The sequence below is a fragment of the Scyliorhinus canicula genome, chromosome 21 (genome assembly GCF_902713615.1).
Source record: "Scyliorhinus canicula chromosome 21, sScyCan1.1, whole genome shotgun sequence".
NCBI lineage: Eukaryota > Metazoa > Chordata > Chondrichthyes > Carcharhiniformes > Scyliorhinidae > Scyliorhinus > Scyliorhinus canicula.
This window is the reverse complement of record NC_052166.1, coordinates 50,428,572-50,447,612: the sequence shown is the minus strand read 5'-3', so window position 1 is coordinate 50,447,612 and position 19,041 is coordinate 50,428,572. Positions and strand designations below refer to the sequence as shown.

The following is a 19,041-nucleotide window of genomic DNA, read 5'->3' as shown; positions in this document are numbered from 1 at the left end:
GAACAGAAATGAAAAGCCAAGTTCTGACAAACAACACGAGATGCTTATCTAGTATATGAATTTATTCATGATCAATTGGTGTTGGCAAACATTTGGGAGGATTGTAGGATAATACATCTTTTGGAGCATGTCGGAGTGTGGCTCTGAAAAGGAAAGATACACTAACTCTGGAGCCAATGTGCGATGGAACATTTGCTGCTGCAGATGCCATTTGATACTTCAGCATGGAGGACGGGAAGATCCCACTATGGTGAACCTCCTCTGTTGTTGGTGGGTGGAGAGAGGGGGGGTGGAGAGAGAGGCGGGGGAGGGGGGGGTGCTGCGCAGGGGTCTGGAAAAAAATCCAGAGTTACACTGGGCAGTACATCACTGCTCAGGCCTCAGTGGACTACTGTGTCCAATTTTAGACACAACACCTTTGTGAACGCTTTAGATAGAAGGCAAAAGAAATCTACTGGCATTGGACCAGGGATGGGACAGTTTCTATAGAAAGATTAGCCGGAGCTGGGATTTTTGTCTTTAGAGCAAAGGGGGCTCAGGACAGATTTAATGGAGGTGTTCAAAATTATCAAGGGGCTTTAATCAAATAAACGAGAAGATGCAGATTTACAACGGTTGGCGAAAGAACCAGCGGGAAGAGGAGGATTTTAAAAAATTATTTCAAAGCAGTACCCGTTGTTATGATCTGGAATGCACTGCCTGACAGGGTGGTGGAACCGATTCAATAATAACTTTCAAAATGGAATTCGATATACACTTGAGAAGCTGAAAGCATTCCCAGGGCTGTGGGGAAAGAGCAGAGGGGTGGGGTTGACTGAATAGTTCTTTCCAAGAGTTGGCACATGCACCGTGTGGCGAACGGTGTGTTCCCAGATTCTTTGATTCTAAATGTGTTAAGTTCCTAAAATAAAAGACAAAGTATCATCTGTAAGGTAACGATGTCTTAAAAACGTCTGATAAAATTGTTCTTTGAAAAGCCCCATTCCAATCAGTTGGCATTTTTGGTTTTGAGCACAGCCATTAAAATATACAAAGCTGTGCAGGACATTGTCATGACAACAGATGGCTACACTAAGGCATCGCACGCGAGTCATATTTTCCATTTGAACACTCCAGACAAGGTTGGGCCTTTAGATTCAGGTTGGCTATTTATAGGGAGGGAAGGGGACAAATTTGTTTTTTGCTGTGCCATCATATACTGTGTGAACGCTGCAAGCATTTGAGGGCAACATTAGGCATGTGGGTTAAAATAATTCAGACGGCAGCGGTGAATGTTTTTCCCCCTGTGGGGTGGGGGGGGGGGGGGGGGGGGTGCTTGGAATGTACAATCTTTACCTGAGTCAGAATCATCAGGGCTAACAGAACTCAGAAGCTCCTTTTCCTTCTCATAATCGCTTTTGCAAAGCAGCTGTCCCTCTTTCAGGACATACTCGTCACCTTTCCTCAGTTGCCTTTCGCAGACACAGCAACAAAAGCAGCTCAGGTGGTAAACGCACTCCAAAGCTCGCATCACAAATTCTGTCGGGGCTATCTTCTCCATACAGCCATTGCACTTCGTGGCAAACAACCTGGAAAAGACAAGACAGTCTGAGACATTGCAGCTTGCTTGTTGCATTGAGTATTGTGACGGCTATCATCAATTTTGATTGATATTTACGCCTCAGTTGCATAGGCATTCAGGGCACAGTTTTGAACCTATTGAATGGTTTCATATGGATTGCGAATTGTAATATTACAAGGAATCTGTATGACATTGCCTGATATAAATTCTTTGTACTATTCTATGTCAACTGTGGGCTAAACAGATCTACCAGAACATGAGCATATAAGATCATAGAATCCTGACAGTGCAGAAGGAGGCCATTCAGACCATCAAGTCTGCATCAACCCTCTGAAAGAGCAACCCTACCGAGGCCAACTCCATCCCACCATCCCCGCAACCCATCTCCACATGCCTATACATTAGGGGGCAATTTAGCATGGCCAATCCACCGAACCTGCACTTCTTTGGGAAGAAACCGGAGCACCCTGAGGTATCCCACGCAGACACGGGGAGAAAGTGCAAACCCAACACAGTCAACCAAGGCTGAAATTGAACCTGGGTCCCTGGCGCTGTGAGGCAGCAGTGCTAACCAATGTGCCGCCCCTATCATCTAGGTTGATACATCAGCACAGTATTGAGAAAGAGTTGCATCTCCCCCACAACCCAAAGATGTGCAGGACAGGTGAATTGGCCGTGCTAAATTGACCCTTAATTGGAAAAGAAATTGGGTACTCTAAATGTATTTAACAAAAAAGAGAAAGAGTTGCATGTGAGAAGTGCTTTCTTTCCGACCTGATGGCAAACTGGTGTAGTAAACCCCACGGCACTATGTGAAGAATAGGAGTGTGGCCTTGACCAACATTCATCCCAAAACTAACACCACAAATAACAAATTAATTGGTTATTCCACTCCGTTGCTGTGTGTAGGGTGTTGCTGTGCCTGTATGTGCTGATATGGCACAACAGTAATTAAGTATCACATGTAATTCACTGGATGGTAAGCACTCTGTAAACCTGGAGAATATATGGCTCTGCATAACGATTAATTTGTTTTTTTTGCACTCAAAGTAAATTCAACATCTTAAACAGTTACTTTTTCAAACATTTCATGGATGCGGCAGTCTTATTTTCATAATCTATTCATTGTGGCAAATCATTTACGAGCAACTGATATTAATGCATTGTGTGCTTTTTTTTTTGTTTTCATTAAACCTAATTCCTGTTCCTAATGGTTTACTCAGTCTGCATGGGCACGATTTAATGGGGAAAAAAACAGAGTCCCGTTTTGGGCACACGTACAGTGGAGTGTTTCTCGGTGCCTGGTGCCTGCACTGTGGAGAATGACCCTGCTATTAAACGGGACTCTGGGGGTTTTTGGGCCTCAGCAAGGAAAGCCCCACCAAGACTGCACTTACATTAATTTCTGTACAGGAAAAGATTAGGGCGCCAATTCTAAATGTCGCTGTGATCTCTTGACCACCCCTCACCGCGGTCACCGTACCCCCCCAATGCCCCAACTTGCTGATAAGGGGGTCCTCGAGCCCCCCTCACCCACATCATTTTTATTTTTTAAAATAAATTTAGATTACCCAATTATTTTTTTCCAATTAAGGGGCAATTTAGCGTGGCAATCCACCTACTCTGCACATTTTTGGGTTGTGGGGGCGAAACCCACGCAGACACGGGGAGAATTGCAAAGTCCACACAGGCAGTGACCCAGAGCCGGGATCGAACCTGGGACCTCAGTGCTGTGAGGCAGCAGGGCTAACCACTAGGCCACCGTGCTGCCCTCACCCACATCATAAGGGCAGGGCACAACCTGCCACCCAGGCACCTTGGCACTGCCATCCAGGGACCCGGACTGTGCCCCTGTCAGCCTAGCAATGCCCCTGCCATCCTGGCAATGACACTTGGGCACCCTGGCAGTGGCATGGTGGCACTGTCATGGTGGCTATGTACCACTGCCAGGGTTCTAGGCCAGCAGTGCCAAGGTGCCTGGGTGGCATCGGGTGTGCCAAGGTATCATCTTGCCCAGTGCCCAAACAGCCAGGGGCCTCCGATCTCCTGGGAGACCCCTCAGGTACCGTTACACCTGGCCCACATAATAATAATAATCTTTATTGTCACAAGTAGGCTTACATTAACACTGTAATGAAGTTACTGTGAAAAACCCCTTGTCGCCACATTCTGGCGCCTGTTCGAGGGAGAATTCAGAATGTCCAAATTATCTAACAGCACATCTTTTGGAACTTAAGAACATAAGAGCATACGAACATAAGAACTAGGAGCAGGAGTAGGCCATCTGGCCCCTCGAGCCTGCTCCACCATTCAATGAGATCATGGCTGATCTTTTGTGGACTCAGCTCCACTTTCCGGCCCGAACACCATAACTTGTGGGAGGAAACTGGAGCACCCAGAGGAAACCCACGCAGACACAGGGAGAACGTACAGACTCCGCACAGACTTCCCAAGCTAGGAATCAAACATGGGGCCCTGTGGCTCTGAAACAAAAGTGCTACCCATTGTGCTACCGTGCTGCCCAATATTTGTGTGAACCAGTGCCATAAGGGCATCACAGCGAGGTCTTCAAGACGTGGGCATATATCCCCAGCCTTGAGAGTCTCCGGTGCGAACATATTTAAGTGAGCTCAATTGCACACTTAAATATGCAAAACTGGATCCTGCCCATTGAGGGCGAGATCCAGATGACGACGTCTCGATAGGTTTCTCAAGGCAACCCGAGCATCATCATTTTCACGCGAGGCCTCTTGCGAGATTTACCACGTCTGTCACCAAGTCTGGCGCGACAAGACCGTATGATCACAGCCCATGGGCGGGATTCTCCCAACAGGAGACTAAGTGCCGACGCCAGAGCGAAAACCGGAGTGTTTCACCCTGGCGTCGGAGGCCACTCCTCGCCCCCTATTCTCCCACCCCAGGGGGCAAGGAGCGGCACCGCGTAAATTAAATGACATCACCTGCCCATGTGCAGGTTGGCCGGCGCCACCCCGCGCATGCACGGTTGCCGTCCTCCCCGCGGGCGCCCCGCAAGAAATGGAGGAGTGGTCTTCCGGGGCAGCGGAGGAAAGGAGTGCATCTCTCAGTCAGGCCGGCCCGCCGATTGGTGGGCACCGATTGGAACTCCACACGGACAGTGACCCAGGGCTGGGATTCAAACCCGGGTCCTCAGCGCTGTAGTCCCAATGCTAACCACTGCACCACGTGCCGCCCTAAATTAAATACTTTTGAAGTGTATTATAACAAAGGAAACAAGGCAACCAATTACCACAGAGCAAGCTTTCACAGCTGGCAATGCAATATTGGCTAGGTAATTATTTTGATGTTGGTGATTGAGGAATAAATATTGGCCAGGTCATCAGTGATATCTTGCGCTTCTTCAAAATAATGCCATGAGATCTTCTACATCTGCCTGTGGGCAGCGCTGTAGCACAGTGGTTACCACTATGCCTTCACAGCGCCAGCGTCCAAGGTTTGATTCCCAGCTTGAGTCACTGTCTGTGCGGAATCTGCACGTTCTCCCCATATCTGTGTGGGTTTCCTCCGGGTGCTCCTGCTTCCTCCCACAAGTCTCGAAAGACTTGCTGTTAGGTAATTTGGACATTCTGAATTCTCCCTCTGTGTTTCCAAACAGGTGCCGGAATGTGGCAACTAGGGGCTTTTCACAGTCACTTCATTGCAGTGTTAATGTAAGCCTACATGTGACAATAAAGTTTATTATGATAGATAGGACCTCGACTTAACGTCTCACACAAGAGATAACACCCTGGCAGTGTTACATTCCCTTACTAATGCACTCGAGTGTTCAACTTTGATTTTTGTGCTTTCACGTCCTGGGGTGGGATTTGATCCCACAATTTTTAGGTCAGAGACAGAAGGGTGGCGTGGTGGCACAGTGGGTTGAATGGTGGCACAATGGTTAGTACTGTTGCCTCACAACACCCGGGTTCGATTCCGGCCTTGGGTGACTGTGTGGAGTTTGCACTTTCTCCCCGTGTCTGCGTGGGTTTCCTCCGGGTTCCCCGGTTTCCTCCCACAGTCCAAAATGTGTAGGTTAGGTGGATTGGCCATTAGTGGGCCTAGGTAGGGTGCTCTTTCAGAGAGTTGGTGCAGACTTGATGGGCTTAATGGCCTCCTTATTCCCTGCAAGGTTTCTCTAGATCTATTCTATAGATGTACTGAGCCACTCCTGACAAATTTAAGTTAGTGTGCTCCCCAACATAAAGAAAATACTGTGTGTGGACATTTAATTGATCAATTACTCTCAGAAAATGAAACAGAAGCGGGTGGAGGCAGCTTCGTGCAGGGGCCCCAGCTTGGAAGCCCTGGTCACGGCTCCTCTACCGCTGCCGCCGGCCAAGTACACCACCAGCCCGGTAGTGGTGGCAACCCTGCGGATATGGGGCCAGTGGAGGAGGCATGTGGGGGAGATGGGGGCGTCCGTCTGGGCGCCAATCTGCGACAACCATCGGTTTGCCCCCGGCAGTATGGATGGGGGGTTCCGAGTATGGCGGCGAGCAGGGGCGGGAAGGGTGGGTGATATGTTCTTGGAAGGGAGCTTCGCGAGTTTGAGAAGCTTGGAGGAGAAATTTGGGTTGGTAAGGGGAAATGATTTTAGATACCGACAGTTGCGGGACTTTGTTCGTAGACAGGTCCCATCTTTCCCGCGCCTCCCGCCAATGGGGATCCTCGACAGAATAGTCTCTAGGAGGGAAGAAGGGGAGGGCAGAGTCTCGGGTATATATAAGGTGCTCATGAGGGAGGAAGGGTCCCAGACAGAGGAACTGAAACTTAAATGGGAGGAGGAGCTAGGCGGGGAAATGGAGGATGGGCTGTGGGCAGAGGCCCTGAGTAGGGTAAATTCGACCGCGACATGTGCTAGGCTCGGGCTGATCCAATTTAAGGTCGTTCACCGGGCCCATATGACGGTGGCTCGGATGAGCAAATGTTTCGGGATAGAGGACAAATGCGCTAGGTGCGCGGGAGGACCAGCGAACCATGTTCACATGTTTTGGGCATGCCCTAAGCTGAGGGGGTACTGGGAGGGATTTGCGGGGGTCATGTCCCAGGTGCTAAAAACAAGGGTGGTGATGAGTCCAGGGGTGGCAATTTTTGGGGTTTCGGAAGACCCGGGCGTCCAGGGGGAGAAAGAGGCCGAAGTGTTGGCCTTTGCTTCCCTGATAGCCCGGCGACGAATACTATTGGCGTGGAGGGACTCAAAGTCCCCAAAGACTGAGTGCGGACATGTCGAGTTTCCTGGGGATGGAAAAAATTAAGTTCGCCTTGAGGGGATCTGTGCAGGGGTTCACCCGGAGGTGGCAACCATTTACTGACTTCTTTGCGGGAGAGTGAGCGTCAGCAGGGGGGTGGGTGGGTGGGGGGGGAGGGGGTGGGGGTACAGTAGAGTAGGAGGGAAAATATGGCGGGTAGTACCGGTGGGAGGGGAGCGAGCTTGTGCAATATGTTACGATGGAAGTATTGAAAGTACGTGGATGTTTGCACATTTTTGCCTTTTTTGCTTTCTTTCTGATGATGTCTGTAACTGTTTATAAAGCCAAAAACTACCTCAATAAAATTGTTTATTAAAAAAAAAAGAAAATGAAACAGAATGAAGTAAAATTAATTTATCCTTCATAGTTTACTGGATGTGATTTTGGCTCTATGTCAGTTCAAGCAACAATTCAAGGAGCTCAATGGTACAGTTCTTTTGTTCAGGGTATAAATCCTTCCGTGTTCACTAAAGTTACCTTGGCCACTCACCATCTGCAGCACAGAGAGTGGGCTGGGGTTCTGCTGACAGGATTTCATCACTCACACTTTTCAGTCACGTGCTGGGACGCACAGGACAGTGCTTCTCGGTTTTGATCCTCCTCTGAGATCGCCACCAAGCAACAGGCCAGAGAGCAGAAACTCAATAGCATCAGCGATGCCAAGTCAGTTTCCCCACCCACCCCACTGTCCTGGTGCCATCCATTGATAATTCAACACACAGGGCAGCACGGTGGCCTAGTGGTTAGCACAACCGCCTCACGGCGCTGAGGTCCCAGGTTCGATCCCGGCTCTGGGTCACTGTCCGTGTGGAGTTTGCACATTCTCCCCGTGTCTGCGTGGGTTTCGCCCCCACAACCCAAAAATGTGCCGAGTAGGTGGATTGGCCATGCTAAATTGCCCCTTAATTGGAAAAAATAATTGGGTAATCTAAATTAAAAAAAAAAAGATAATTCAACACACAGTGCCATCCTATATAATGAGCATATACAATTGACCCCTCTGTTAATGTTCATATATCACCTTTTTAAAAAAAAATTTAGATTACCCAATTATGTTTTCCAATTAAGGGGCAATTCAGCGTGGCCAATCCACCTACTCTGCACATTTTTGGGTTGTGGGGGCGAAACCCACGCAGACACAGGGAGAATGTACAAACTCCACACGACAGTGACCCAGAGTCGGGATTGAACCTGGGACCCCAGCGCCGTGAGGCAGCTGTGATAACCACTAGGCCACCGTGCTGCCCTGATATATCATCTTAAGGCCTCCCACAACCTCACACAGCTCAAAGACTCTTGTGAGAAAGCTTGGATATCAGATGGAATGGTATGGGATTTCTTTTATCAGCATTATCAGAGAACCTGAAATTGGGCATATTATCATATTATTTTGTGAAAATTCTTCTGTATGGGCAGTGCCTTCAGGGCCCTCCTTGCCATTTGCAAAAATCACACAGCCTTTGGCAGGGCTCAAGTTGGCAATTTTGATATCTTGCACTGGTATCATCTTCAAAGAAAAAACATATATATATGCATGTGTGTATATATGCATAGACATACATACAGCATCTCATGAGACCACTGCCCATCCCAAAATATTTACAACCAATTAAGTACTTTTGAAGTGTAGCTGCTGATGTAATGTAGGAAGTGTGCCAGACAATTTGCACTTTGTGTGATTCCATAAGTAGTAGTGGGATAATATGACCAGTCATCTGTTTTTAAGTGTTGGCTGAAGGATAAGTAGTTGATCAGCACACCAGGAGAGTTCCCTGCGCTCCCTCACATAGCTACATAGGGTCTTTTATGTTCAACCGAGGACGGGCGGGCCTGCGCTCAACCTCTCAATCAAAGAACTCCAAAGGTGGTGTTACTAGGTGAATCCCCCAATCCTGCAATTTCACGAGTTACCATTCGTTCATCCTGGAAGTGCCCGGTTGATTTTAATTAGCCACTTGCCCTCTTTCAGGCTGCCTCCTAGACACCTATGATTTTGTAAATATATATTTCACTGACAAGTTTACTCTTTATATCTACTCTTAAAGAAACCTTGTCGAAAAAAGCCTAAAGAAAGGATTACATTCGGAAATCTTAAACCCGCTCTGCTGCTTGTATTGTGAATGAACCACCTGTGACTGTCTACTCACAGTAAGCTGTTAACTAACCTCTTTGCTGATTTTAATTAAGCCTCGGGCTGTTGTCTAAATACAGGTGTTTTTATGGTAGAAAGTTCTGTATTTCCCGAAGATTGGAATAACATAATTCCAACTTCCATCTTTGACAACAGATTAACTCTCTTGACAAATGACCCAAGCAAATCTTTAGAATAATTTTAAAATTTTACAATGATGGTTAGGTGTGAGGATGTGTTCTTCAATGGAGACAATCAGGCGTGATTGCAAATCAAGTCCTGAAATCCAAACTAATCCGGATCTGCCCATAATGGACAAACGGCCCATTTTCCTGATTCCGTCATTGATACTTGTCTTTTTGAGCTGGAGCTAATAGCTCCGCAGTTTTTCCAGGCATGCCCCCCCCCCCCCCCCCCCCAAAAAGGTGCTTCTTCACAATTGGGTCGTGATTTTTCTGACTTAACAAAATACCTTCAGTAAATCAGGTTAACGTCCCCCAAAGTGTTCACTTCAAGAGCCTTTTTAATTCTCTGTGTACTTGTCCATCTATAGAATGCCATTTTACAGGGTTCAGTAACATTCCAACCTAAGAACCAATCATTTTATTTTATTACACTGACCATCTGAGAAATCCTCATGTATTTTATGAAACATTTTTGATGAAATGGGACTCTACTGTGTTGCAGAGCCATTTGAAATGCAATAATTTACATGAAGTAACAATTGTAGAATGCATCGGTTCCACGCTAATGCAGAAGCTGTGACAGATATTTCATGATTATAGGTTGAAATCCACATTTCCTCATCTTTTCTGTGATTAATTTATGGGGCTTTGAGCACTATTCTCCTGTTTAGTATACAGGAATTCACACAATAAACTGGTACATGGATAATTTTAAGCTGCGCGACATTCAGTTATTCCATTAAAAATGAGGTTGTTTGGAGACCAAATTGAGAAGAATTCCCAAATTAAGTAAAATGTTTCGTACTCTTCTAGAAAGTATATCAGCAAGTCATTACTGTGAAATGATTTGTATTTTCACTGTGGCTAATCTAACTGCTGACTGGAGTAAATCTCATAACATGTCAGCAATAAAGCCAGTTTAAGACCTGAGATGACGATAATATTGCACAGGACACCTATTATGAGTGGACACTATGTAGGCTTCACTGCACAGTTTCACATCTTGGCCATAAACCTTTAAAGAGTAGACAGATGTTTCAAGCCTAAATCAGAAGGCTGATCTGTGTTAGTTAAAGGAAGTGACTATAAAGATTTTATATAGTAGGATATTCCTCTGAAGTTGAAGTCTGATTCAGTAATCCTTACAAACATAACTGCTGTTATATGATCCATTGTGTCTTCCTGCTTGAGTCAGAAACATCTGTTGTTTAATATGTACAGCTGATTTATTATCTATAGGGGGCTTATCTTGCTTCGGATTTGACCCTGTCCTTTTTGCTGCAAATCAGTACTCCACTGTTTACTTTTATATTGTCCTAACAACCCACTCTTTACCCCTGTATTGCTTTGCCCTGCCCTTCATTTCCTTTGTTGCACGCAAACATAGTTTAATTGTTTTATTATAACTAATTAATTATGATCAGATAGGTTTCAGTGCAGTTTGTGCAATTTGCTGTTCACATTAAGTGCGCTTCAAGAGCTCCGATAAATGAATGGTAGTTATAAAAGTCTACTCATTCATCCATGTTGCTTGTTTACTGAATTATCTCTTGTGCTGAATGGGCCACAGCAATAAGCTGGGATTTATTAACTCTTTGTTTGAATTTGACTATGAAACATATGCCATTGACCTACTCATGTTTAAATCATGCTCTTACACATTTCATTGGGCGACAGAGCTTTTGACAATGTACAACAACGAAAGAGACTTGGTTGTACAATTTTCACGCCATTAAAACAATCATGAAGGATCATTTTATTACTTTATGTTTTTCAAAATTGAGGAAATATCACCGTGCTTAAATAATAAAAATATCCTTACTAGTATTATTATTTCTAACCTGGCTTTCATTCAGGGTTTAGTTTTGATCCACGAGTCTATTTGCTCCTTGTCTCAATTATCTAGTTTATTCTTTTGTATCTGTTCATTATCTGAAAGATGCAGTTTGTGTCAATTTTTGTTTCATGACACTTTGATGAAAGAATTTATGAAAAATCAAATTATTGCTTCTGGCAGGGAATTAAAACAATTTTTCATTTATAAAGCAAAGAATATTACTACCTTTGGGAATTCCATAATTCTTTTTGTATTCCCTTCCCTCTTTACAGCATTAAACTGCACAGCACATATAATGGCTTCAATTTTTCCTAATCTGTGGTGAAACAGGGAAATCAGTATCATAAATTATTGAGGTTTGGAGTAGAAACCCATGGTACTGCCATCCGAATTTCAAAACCCCAAAAGTAATATCAATGATGAAAACAGTTTCCCATCTTAAACGGCGCACAAAGCATTAGGTGGAACACTGCCCAAGATGATACTACATGGTTCAAGATTTACAGTGGCCACATTACAAGGGCGAGTATCGTCTTTGCACGCTCGCTTTCTTGTACATGGCAACGTGTGTGTCCAATTTCTTTCAATGCTTGCTCAATAGCTCTCTAAAAAACATACCAAAACTGATCTTCAACAACGCGGCCCGAGTTGATGAAGACAGCATGAAACCTGCTGTCATCAAGAGTTAACTCTGAAGATTATACTGCAAAGCTGCCACCTATATAAAGACAATGATGTGCCGTACAACTTCAAATTAAACTTTAATCCCCTTAAGCAGGCGTTTCAAATATCTCTGATTTATATGCAGGGGATATTTTATCACTGTGCACCTATTCTGAAAAGAAATGATATATTTGCCGATAGCGAACAGTCATTTGTTGACTCTCCATCCATCACTGACAATCCAACAAACAATATACAATTCTCATGAAATCTCATAAAATTCTGGCAAAAAATCCTGCATGATCTAACCACCATTTAAGGAGGAGTATCTGGCTGAATCAGATCTTCCTGCATATGAGCAAAGAATGTGTCATTTATAAATAATGGAGTGCTTTTGTACCATACATATGCTTGCATTTTTTGTAAAAATATCTACACTGTCACAGTCATCATTCAATAGGACAACTTTCTGCTCCCCCCACACCCCCTCCCCTCCCCCACCTGCCCCCAACCCCATTTCAGTATTCAGGTTCCTGATTACAGGGTGTGTGGCCAACCACAGCTGTAATTATGGAGTACACAGGTAATTATTTCATTTTTGTCAACTGGACACTGTAATGTGAACAATTTATGTTGAGCAGCAATACCTCCCATCCACTTCTTTCACCAGCAATTACTTCACTTCTCATGTTCTTTCTGGCTATAGGTACTTGTGATTTATTGCTGACTGTGTCAGGTTGTAGCAACAGATTCTCTCCTTCGGCACTCACACACAACAAACACATGACAAATCATGTGCACTGTGCAATAACAGCTTGCATTTTATACAGAACGTTTCATTTAATGATAACATCCCACGATGGTTTACAGGAGCCTAATGAAGCAACATTTTATGTTGAATCGTTTAAGGGCTTATTAGAGCAAATGAGAAAACTCTTGCTCAAAGAGGTAGGTTTTGAGGTGCGTCTGACAGGAGGAAAAAGGTAGAAAGGAAGAGGAATGAGAGGTGGAGAGGTGGTGAGGTTTTGGGAGGTAATTCCAGAGGTTAGGACCTTGGCAGCCAAAGGCCTGGCCACCAATAGTTGAAGCAATTAAACATAGAAACATCAGGCGACATCTTCCGGCTGTTCACATCAGCGGGACCTATTGGTCACGCCGACGGCACACCCCGACCACAGGTTTCCCGGCGACATGGGGTGAATTCAATGGAATCCCATTGACAGCAGCTGGATCAGAAGACCCCGCCGCTGGCCAATGATGGGCTGCCTCGCACTGCGGGGAGCCAGAGAATCTCACCCGTAGAAATTCAGAGAACAGGTCAATCAGTCCTTCAAGCGTATTCGGCCATTCAATAGGACCATGGCTGATCCTCTATCAAAACGCCATACTCCCACTCTCTCCCCATACCACTTAAAACCTTCAGAGTTCAGAAATCTATCTATTTTCTCCATAAATTACAGTGATAGGGAGGGGTTTGAAAAGTAGGATGAAATTACTAAAATTGAGGCACTGCTTAACAGCGAACCAGTGTCGAGAAGCACGCGCAGGGATGGTGGGAGTCGGGGCAGCGCGGTGGCACAGTGGTTAGCATTGCTGCCTACGGCGCTGAGGACCCGGGTTCGAATCCTGGCCCTGGGTCACTGTCCGTGTGGAGTTTGCACATTCTCCCCATGTCTGCGTGGGTTTCACCCCCACAACCCAAAGATGTGCAGGATAGGTAGATTGGCCACTCTAAATTGCCCCTTAATTGGAAAAAATTATTGGGTACTCTAAATTTATTTTAAAATAGGGATGGTGGGAGTCAGGATACAGGCAGCAGAGACTTGGGTGACCTCCAGTTTATGGAGATTAGAATAGACTGGTGTGGGGCTACAGCCGTGTACACCAAACCTGGCGGGGTGGTATACTGTCTCCTCCTGGTGTACGAGCAGCTTCTTGCCCATTCGGTTATACGGGGAAACCTTGTCCTCCACCTACTCCCCATTTTCATAAATGTGCTAGATTGTAACTTACTCATGTTGCAACAAACAGGTAATATCCAACAGGGTATTAAGTACAGTTAACATGGTGAAGAAATGTACTCCAGATCAGCAATGCTACAACCTGCATTTGTATAAATACATGCAGCATTATATGTCCAACAAAACGATGGCGGAAGTGGCGCGCAATTGGCCAGCAGTAGGATTTCCTAGTACCACCACTGACACGCCGCCGGCAAACCCGCGGCAGGGGTGCGCCATTGGCAGGACTGGAAGATCCCGCTGCTGTGGGCAGCCGGAAGGTCTCGCCCCTTGATTTAAGAACAGAAAATGTTGGATAAATTCAGCAGGTTTGGCAGCATCTGCTGAGAGAGAAACAGAGTTAACTTTTCGAGTCGGCACCCGTCCACAGAACTGTCCTTTTATTGATTCAAAGATTTGTTAAGTTCAGACTGTGGAAGTTTGCTAAACTTTGCCCTTTCAATTAAATCTATACAGTTTTCTTATCCCAGCTTCTTTATCTTCCTTCTTACTTAGCCTGGCTTTCCCTCCCCTTTTCTCCCCATTGTTGTTCTCCATTATTTTCCATTTCCCCTTATTTCACATTTCATTATTTTTTGGTTGTAATACCCATTTGGCCTGTCTCCTGTCTTCCTGTTTATCTATTGTCATGTTTTCTAAACCCAAGTTTTGCTCTTTAGCTCTCATACCAATGACCACTGAGGTTTGTATGAAACTGCAGGCATGACACTCTACTATAGCAACCACACCTGCAGAGGAAAGCAAGGACAATCTCTTATGTACCGAGAAAGCCTTTCACAGCCTGGCAGCAAGAGTAAATCCTCCTTTGTGGAACAAGAGGGATTAGTGGGGTGCACTGGACTGAGGACTTAACCCTATCCCCAGTATTTTTTTCCAGCACTAGTCATTCAGACCCCTGCTGTTGTGTACCATCAAACGGCGCAGAAAAAAAGTTCTGAATGATACAAGAGCTGTGTTGTGGAAGAATCTAATCTTACTTTAATACTTTTCCAAGTTCAGAATCCAAATGCAAAAGCAACTTAACCCATTAATTGCTGTGTGCATGTTATAATCAGGAAAAGTAGCACTGCATGAAACAAGAAAACACTAACAAGAAGTGAAGTTGCATTGTGACTACACAATTTGATTGTACACCAGTTAAACATTAGTTGGTAGAGATGGTCAAAGCTTAATACATAATTCAGTTAGAACAATGGTTGCAATTGCTGATTAATTGCATGAACATTTTAAACTGGTATATCACTGAAATGTTCTTACGACAACAGAAATGGATTCAGACAGACTGATGTTTAGCACAGCATTAAATCTGCCATTCAGATCTTGTGATTGTTTGGCAAGATTGACTTTGCACACCTTTAATTCCTCTCTTAATAATGTAATAGATTTAGCTCAAATTTAGCACGGTAGCACAGTGGTTAGCACTGTTCAGTGGTTAGCACTGTTGCTTCACGGCGGCAGAAAACTGGGTTCGATCCCGGTTTGGGTCACTGTCTGTGCGGAGTCTGCACGTTCTCCCAGTGTCTGCATGAGTTTCCTCCGGGTGCTCCGGTTTCCTCCCACAGTCCAAAGATGTGCAGGTTAGGTGAGTTGGCCATGATAAATTGCCCGCAGTGCCCAAAGGGTTAGGTGGGGTTACTGGGTTACAGGGATAGGGTGGAGGTGTGGGCTTAAGTAGGGTGCTCTTTCCAAGGACTGGTGCCGACTCAATGGGCCGAATGGCCTCCTTTGGCACTCTAATTTCTATGATTCTATGAAATGCGGAACAAGGCTAAAGTTATTCATGGGCAGCATGGTGGCACAGTGGTTAGCACTGCTGATTCACAGAGCGAGGGACCCGGGTTGAATTTCAACCTCGGGTGACTGTCTGTGTGTAGTTTGTACATTCTCTCCATGTCTTTGTGGGATTCCTCCGGGTGCTCCCGTTTCCTCCCACAGCCCAAAGATGTGCCAGTTAGATGGATTGGCCATGATAAATTGCCCCTTATGGTGAGGTTGTAGAAACAGGACGAGGGATTGGGCCTAGGTAGGGTAGCTTCCGTAGGGTTGGTGCAGACTCTATGAGCCAAATGGCCTCCTTCTGCACAGTAGGGAGTCTATACCTTCAATTAAACCCCATATTCCGATTCCTTCTGGTGATCTGTAATGTGAAATGAAATGAAAATGAAAATGAAAATCGCTTATTGTCATGAGTAGGCTTCAAATGAAGATACTGTGAAAAGCCCCTAGTCGCCACATTCCGGCACCTGTTCGGGGAGGCTGGTAGGGGAATCGAACCGTGCTGCTGGCCTGCTTGGTCTGCTTTCAAAGCCATGTTTGTGTACTATTACAAAAACATACAATTATAAAACTTGCTTTATTCCATCTCTGGGACTGAAGAAAAATCTGATCCAGTGCTTTTTCTTTGCTTTTCTCAAAGCATGTTTAAATTTTCACAGCAAAAGTGGCATTTGAGTATGTTGATAAACAGAGTTATTTTAAACAATGCAGCCAAAAAGCTCCCTTGTCAGTTTTAGGTAAATGACCCAGTAAGTAGCCTGTTGGGATACGATTAGATAAGACTGATAAGACAAGCACTAGCTTAGCTCCTGGCGTGTCATTTGTGCATCTGTGTTTGTGGTAAGGATCTTGTGGACCATCCTCTTCACACCTGAATCCACAGATTTCCAGATAAATTGCGCATGGTAAACTACCCAGTGTGGCCTTTCACCGAGAATACTAATGTTGACTCTGTGCCTTCCCACAGGTTTACATGGGCTGAGCATCTCTGAGAGGAATTAAAGGTGTGCAAAGTCAATCTTGCCAAACAATCAAAACGAGATCTGAAAGACAGATTTAACGCTATGCTAAACATCTGTCTAACTGAATCCATTTCTATGCCTGTTTAAAGAGAAGTCACATAAATCTGTGAGACCACAGGAACAGTTGAACCAGTTTGTGACATGCAAATTCAACTCTCTCCACCCCTTCCTTTCACCTAAAGTTCATATTTTGAACATGAAAAGCAATGCGAGGATGCTTAAAGTATTCTTTGAAAGACACTAATTTTATGGCTTCTCTGCTTCGTTGTTACATCGTGGATGCTTTCGCTGTTTTACTGAATCTTCAAAATGTATTATCTACTGCAAGATACAAACGAGACGGGCAGCGCGGAGGCGTAGTGGATTAGCCCTACTGCCTCACGGCGCCGAGGTCCCAGGTTCGATCCCGGCTCTGGGTCACTGTCCATGTGGAGTTTGCACATTCTCCCCGTGTTTGCGTGGGTCTCGCCCCCACAACCCAAAGATGTGCAGGCTAGGTGGATTGGCTACGCTAAATTGCCCCTTAATTGGAAAAAATGAATTGGGTACTCTAAATTTATTTTAAAAAAAGATACAAACAAGATTCCTGTTCTACTTTTCAAGGCAAGATGTATCCCCGCTGCAGTTTGAGCAAGAACCAAAACATTTTTACATATAAGCCAGCTAACTTAAAGTGTTCACCTATTGAAAGTAGTCCCACTGATTATGCAGAGATCTTCGGCACCTGGAGCTGGTTCACTTTCATTGAGTGTCAGCACTTTGTCATCTTGCTGACTGTTTGGGACTACAAAACTCCCGCAGACATCATCATGGTACTGACCATCATGTCAACTGCTCTGCCTGCAACTGACGTATGTAAGATAGCACAGTAATAATGCAGCTCAGTTTGATACTGTTATGTTGAATTGTCTGTACATTAAAATTGCTTGCTTGCAAATTAAAGATCTCCCCATGGGTATGAGGCTTTCAAAAGTACTGTAATTACTAATCTTAAATGTGACGTTATTACACTTTTGTCAAATTAAAAGACATAAGCATTTGTCAACCAATAACGAGATGTTGGCACCAAAAATACAGCCAATGAGAAGTGCACGGCGTATTTGAGAATCACTGAAAGTTTTAGAAAATCCGGCTAAACAAACATTCGAAAGTCCTCAAAGCGTTCCTATCTTCAGCTGTACTTACAATAATAAACATTGCCCAATATGCTTTCAGGCAGGACTTGTAAAATAAAGGCAAAAGGCACAACTGCAAGTTCATTTGTGCAATGAAATGCATTAGTGGTGATTGCAGACAGCATGAAGCTGCTTCACTGCCCTTTGTGAATCTAATATAAGTTTCTTTTTAAGTAAATACTTTACTGCTCTATAATGTTTTTACCTGCTGAGGACTCCTTAAAAACAGTAAGATGAGACTCTGACCTTATTAAGACCAAGTTAAAGTATAACAACATATTAAGCTTTCACCACATGACATCAATGATTCTGGACTAAAGACTTATCATTTCTGCTACACTTCTCCTGATAGGAATCTACTTGAAGAGATAAAAGCAGTAAAAAGCTTAAAGCACTGGGTATCTTGACTAGATAATATGCCTTGTTTTCATCTTTGTCTGTGCATTTTATTGGTTGAGGTTTCACTGTCTCCACGCACACAATCTATTTAGAGACTTAACTGCTTCATATTTTGGGGCAAAAAAAGAATACTGTTTATTAGTACGAAAGTAGAAACAGCTGTAAACATTTGCTTTGATGAAGACTATGGCTTTTCTGTGCCTCAAGGCACATACCCACTGTGTGTCAATCATTAAAAGAAGAATGTAAGGTGTATACAGGGTCAGTAGAAGGCCATTGGACATTTCAAAGGCCTTGGGGGTTCCAGCAAGCCCAGCATGGCTTGTGGGACTAAAAATTTACAGGCTATATCGCCTCCTGACCTTTGCCCTGTACAGGCACCTCTCTGGCTAGCCTTAAGCCTGAGTCTGTCTCGTGGACACACAAGGTGGCACTGCTTGAGACCTCAGGACTCTCACATATTTCTGGCTGCCATGTGAAGTAGCCTGCTTGTACAAAGAACCAGTCAATTCTTCCTGATGTTCTAAAGATGAGAGTTAAAGACAATAAATAGGAGATCCTGCTGGTTTTTATGACTGCTTGAAATCCATGTGTGCAAAATAGAGTATTAAGGTTAGCTGAATTCAATAATGGATATTTAAATTGTATATATATTTACACTGTCCCATTTTAAGATGACAGATGAATAACACGTTCTACAATGCAATAATATCAGGAAGTAACATACATGTTTTGATGTAATTAGCCTCCAAATTTGTTGATATGTACTATTGTGCTTTTCCTCATTTTGTTTCCGATTACAAGTTTTGATAAAAACTTCACAAATGCTACCAACTCCAAAAGCGGTTAATATCCAAGAAACGTAGCACAGTTTGCCAACTATTTAGCGGTGACAAGTCAGTTGGCTGTCAATGCCAACACTCTAGGAGACAGAGCACAAGCCCAGCATAACAGAAATTGCCTTTCATATCTAATGGTATTCGGCATTAACTGGGGCGAAT

General features: G+C 44.4%; 1 protein-coding gene across 3 annotated transcripts in view; it reads right to left on the bottom strand.

Moving 5' to 3' along the window:
- LOC119955778 (LIM/homeobox protein LMX-1.2) overlaps positions 1-19,041 on the bottom strand; it is a 216,063-nt gene that overhangs the window by 16,935 nt on the left and 180,087 nt on the right. For all 3 annotated transcript variants that reach the window (XM_038782337.1, XM_038782336.1, XM_038782335.1), the window contains one exon: positions 1,336-1,568. In XM_038782337.1, coding sequence (XP_038638265.1) covers positions 1,336-1,568 — 233 coding nt within the window. The remainder of the gene's footprint in view (positions 1-1,335; positions 1,569-19,041) is intronic.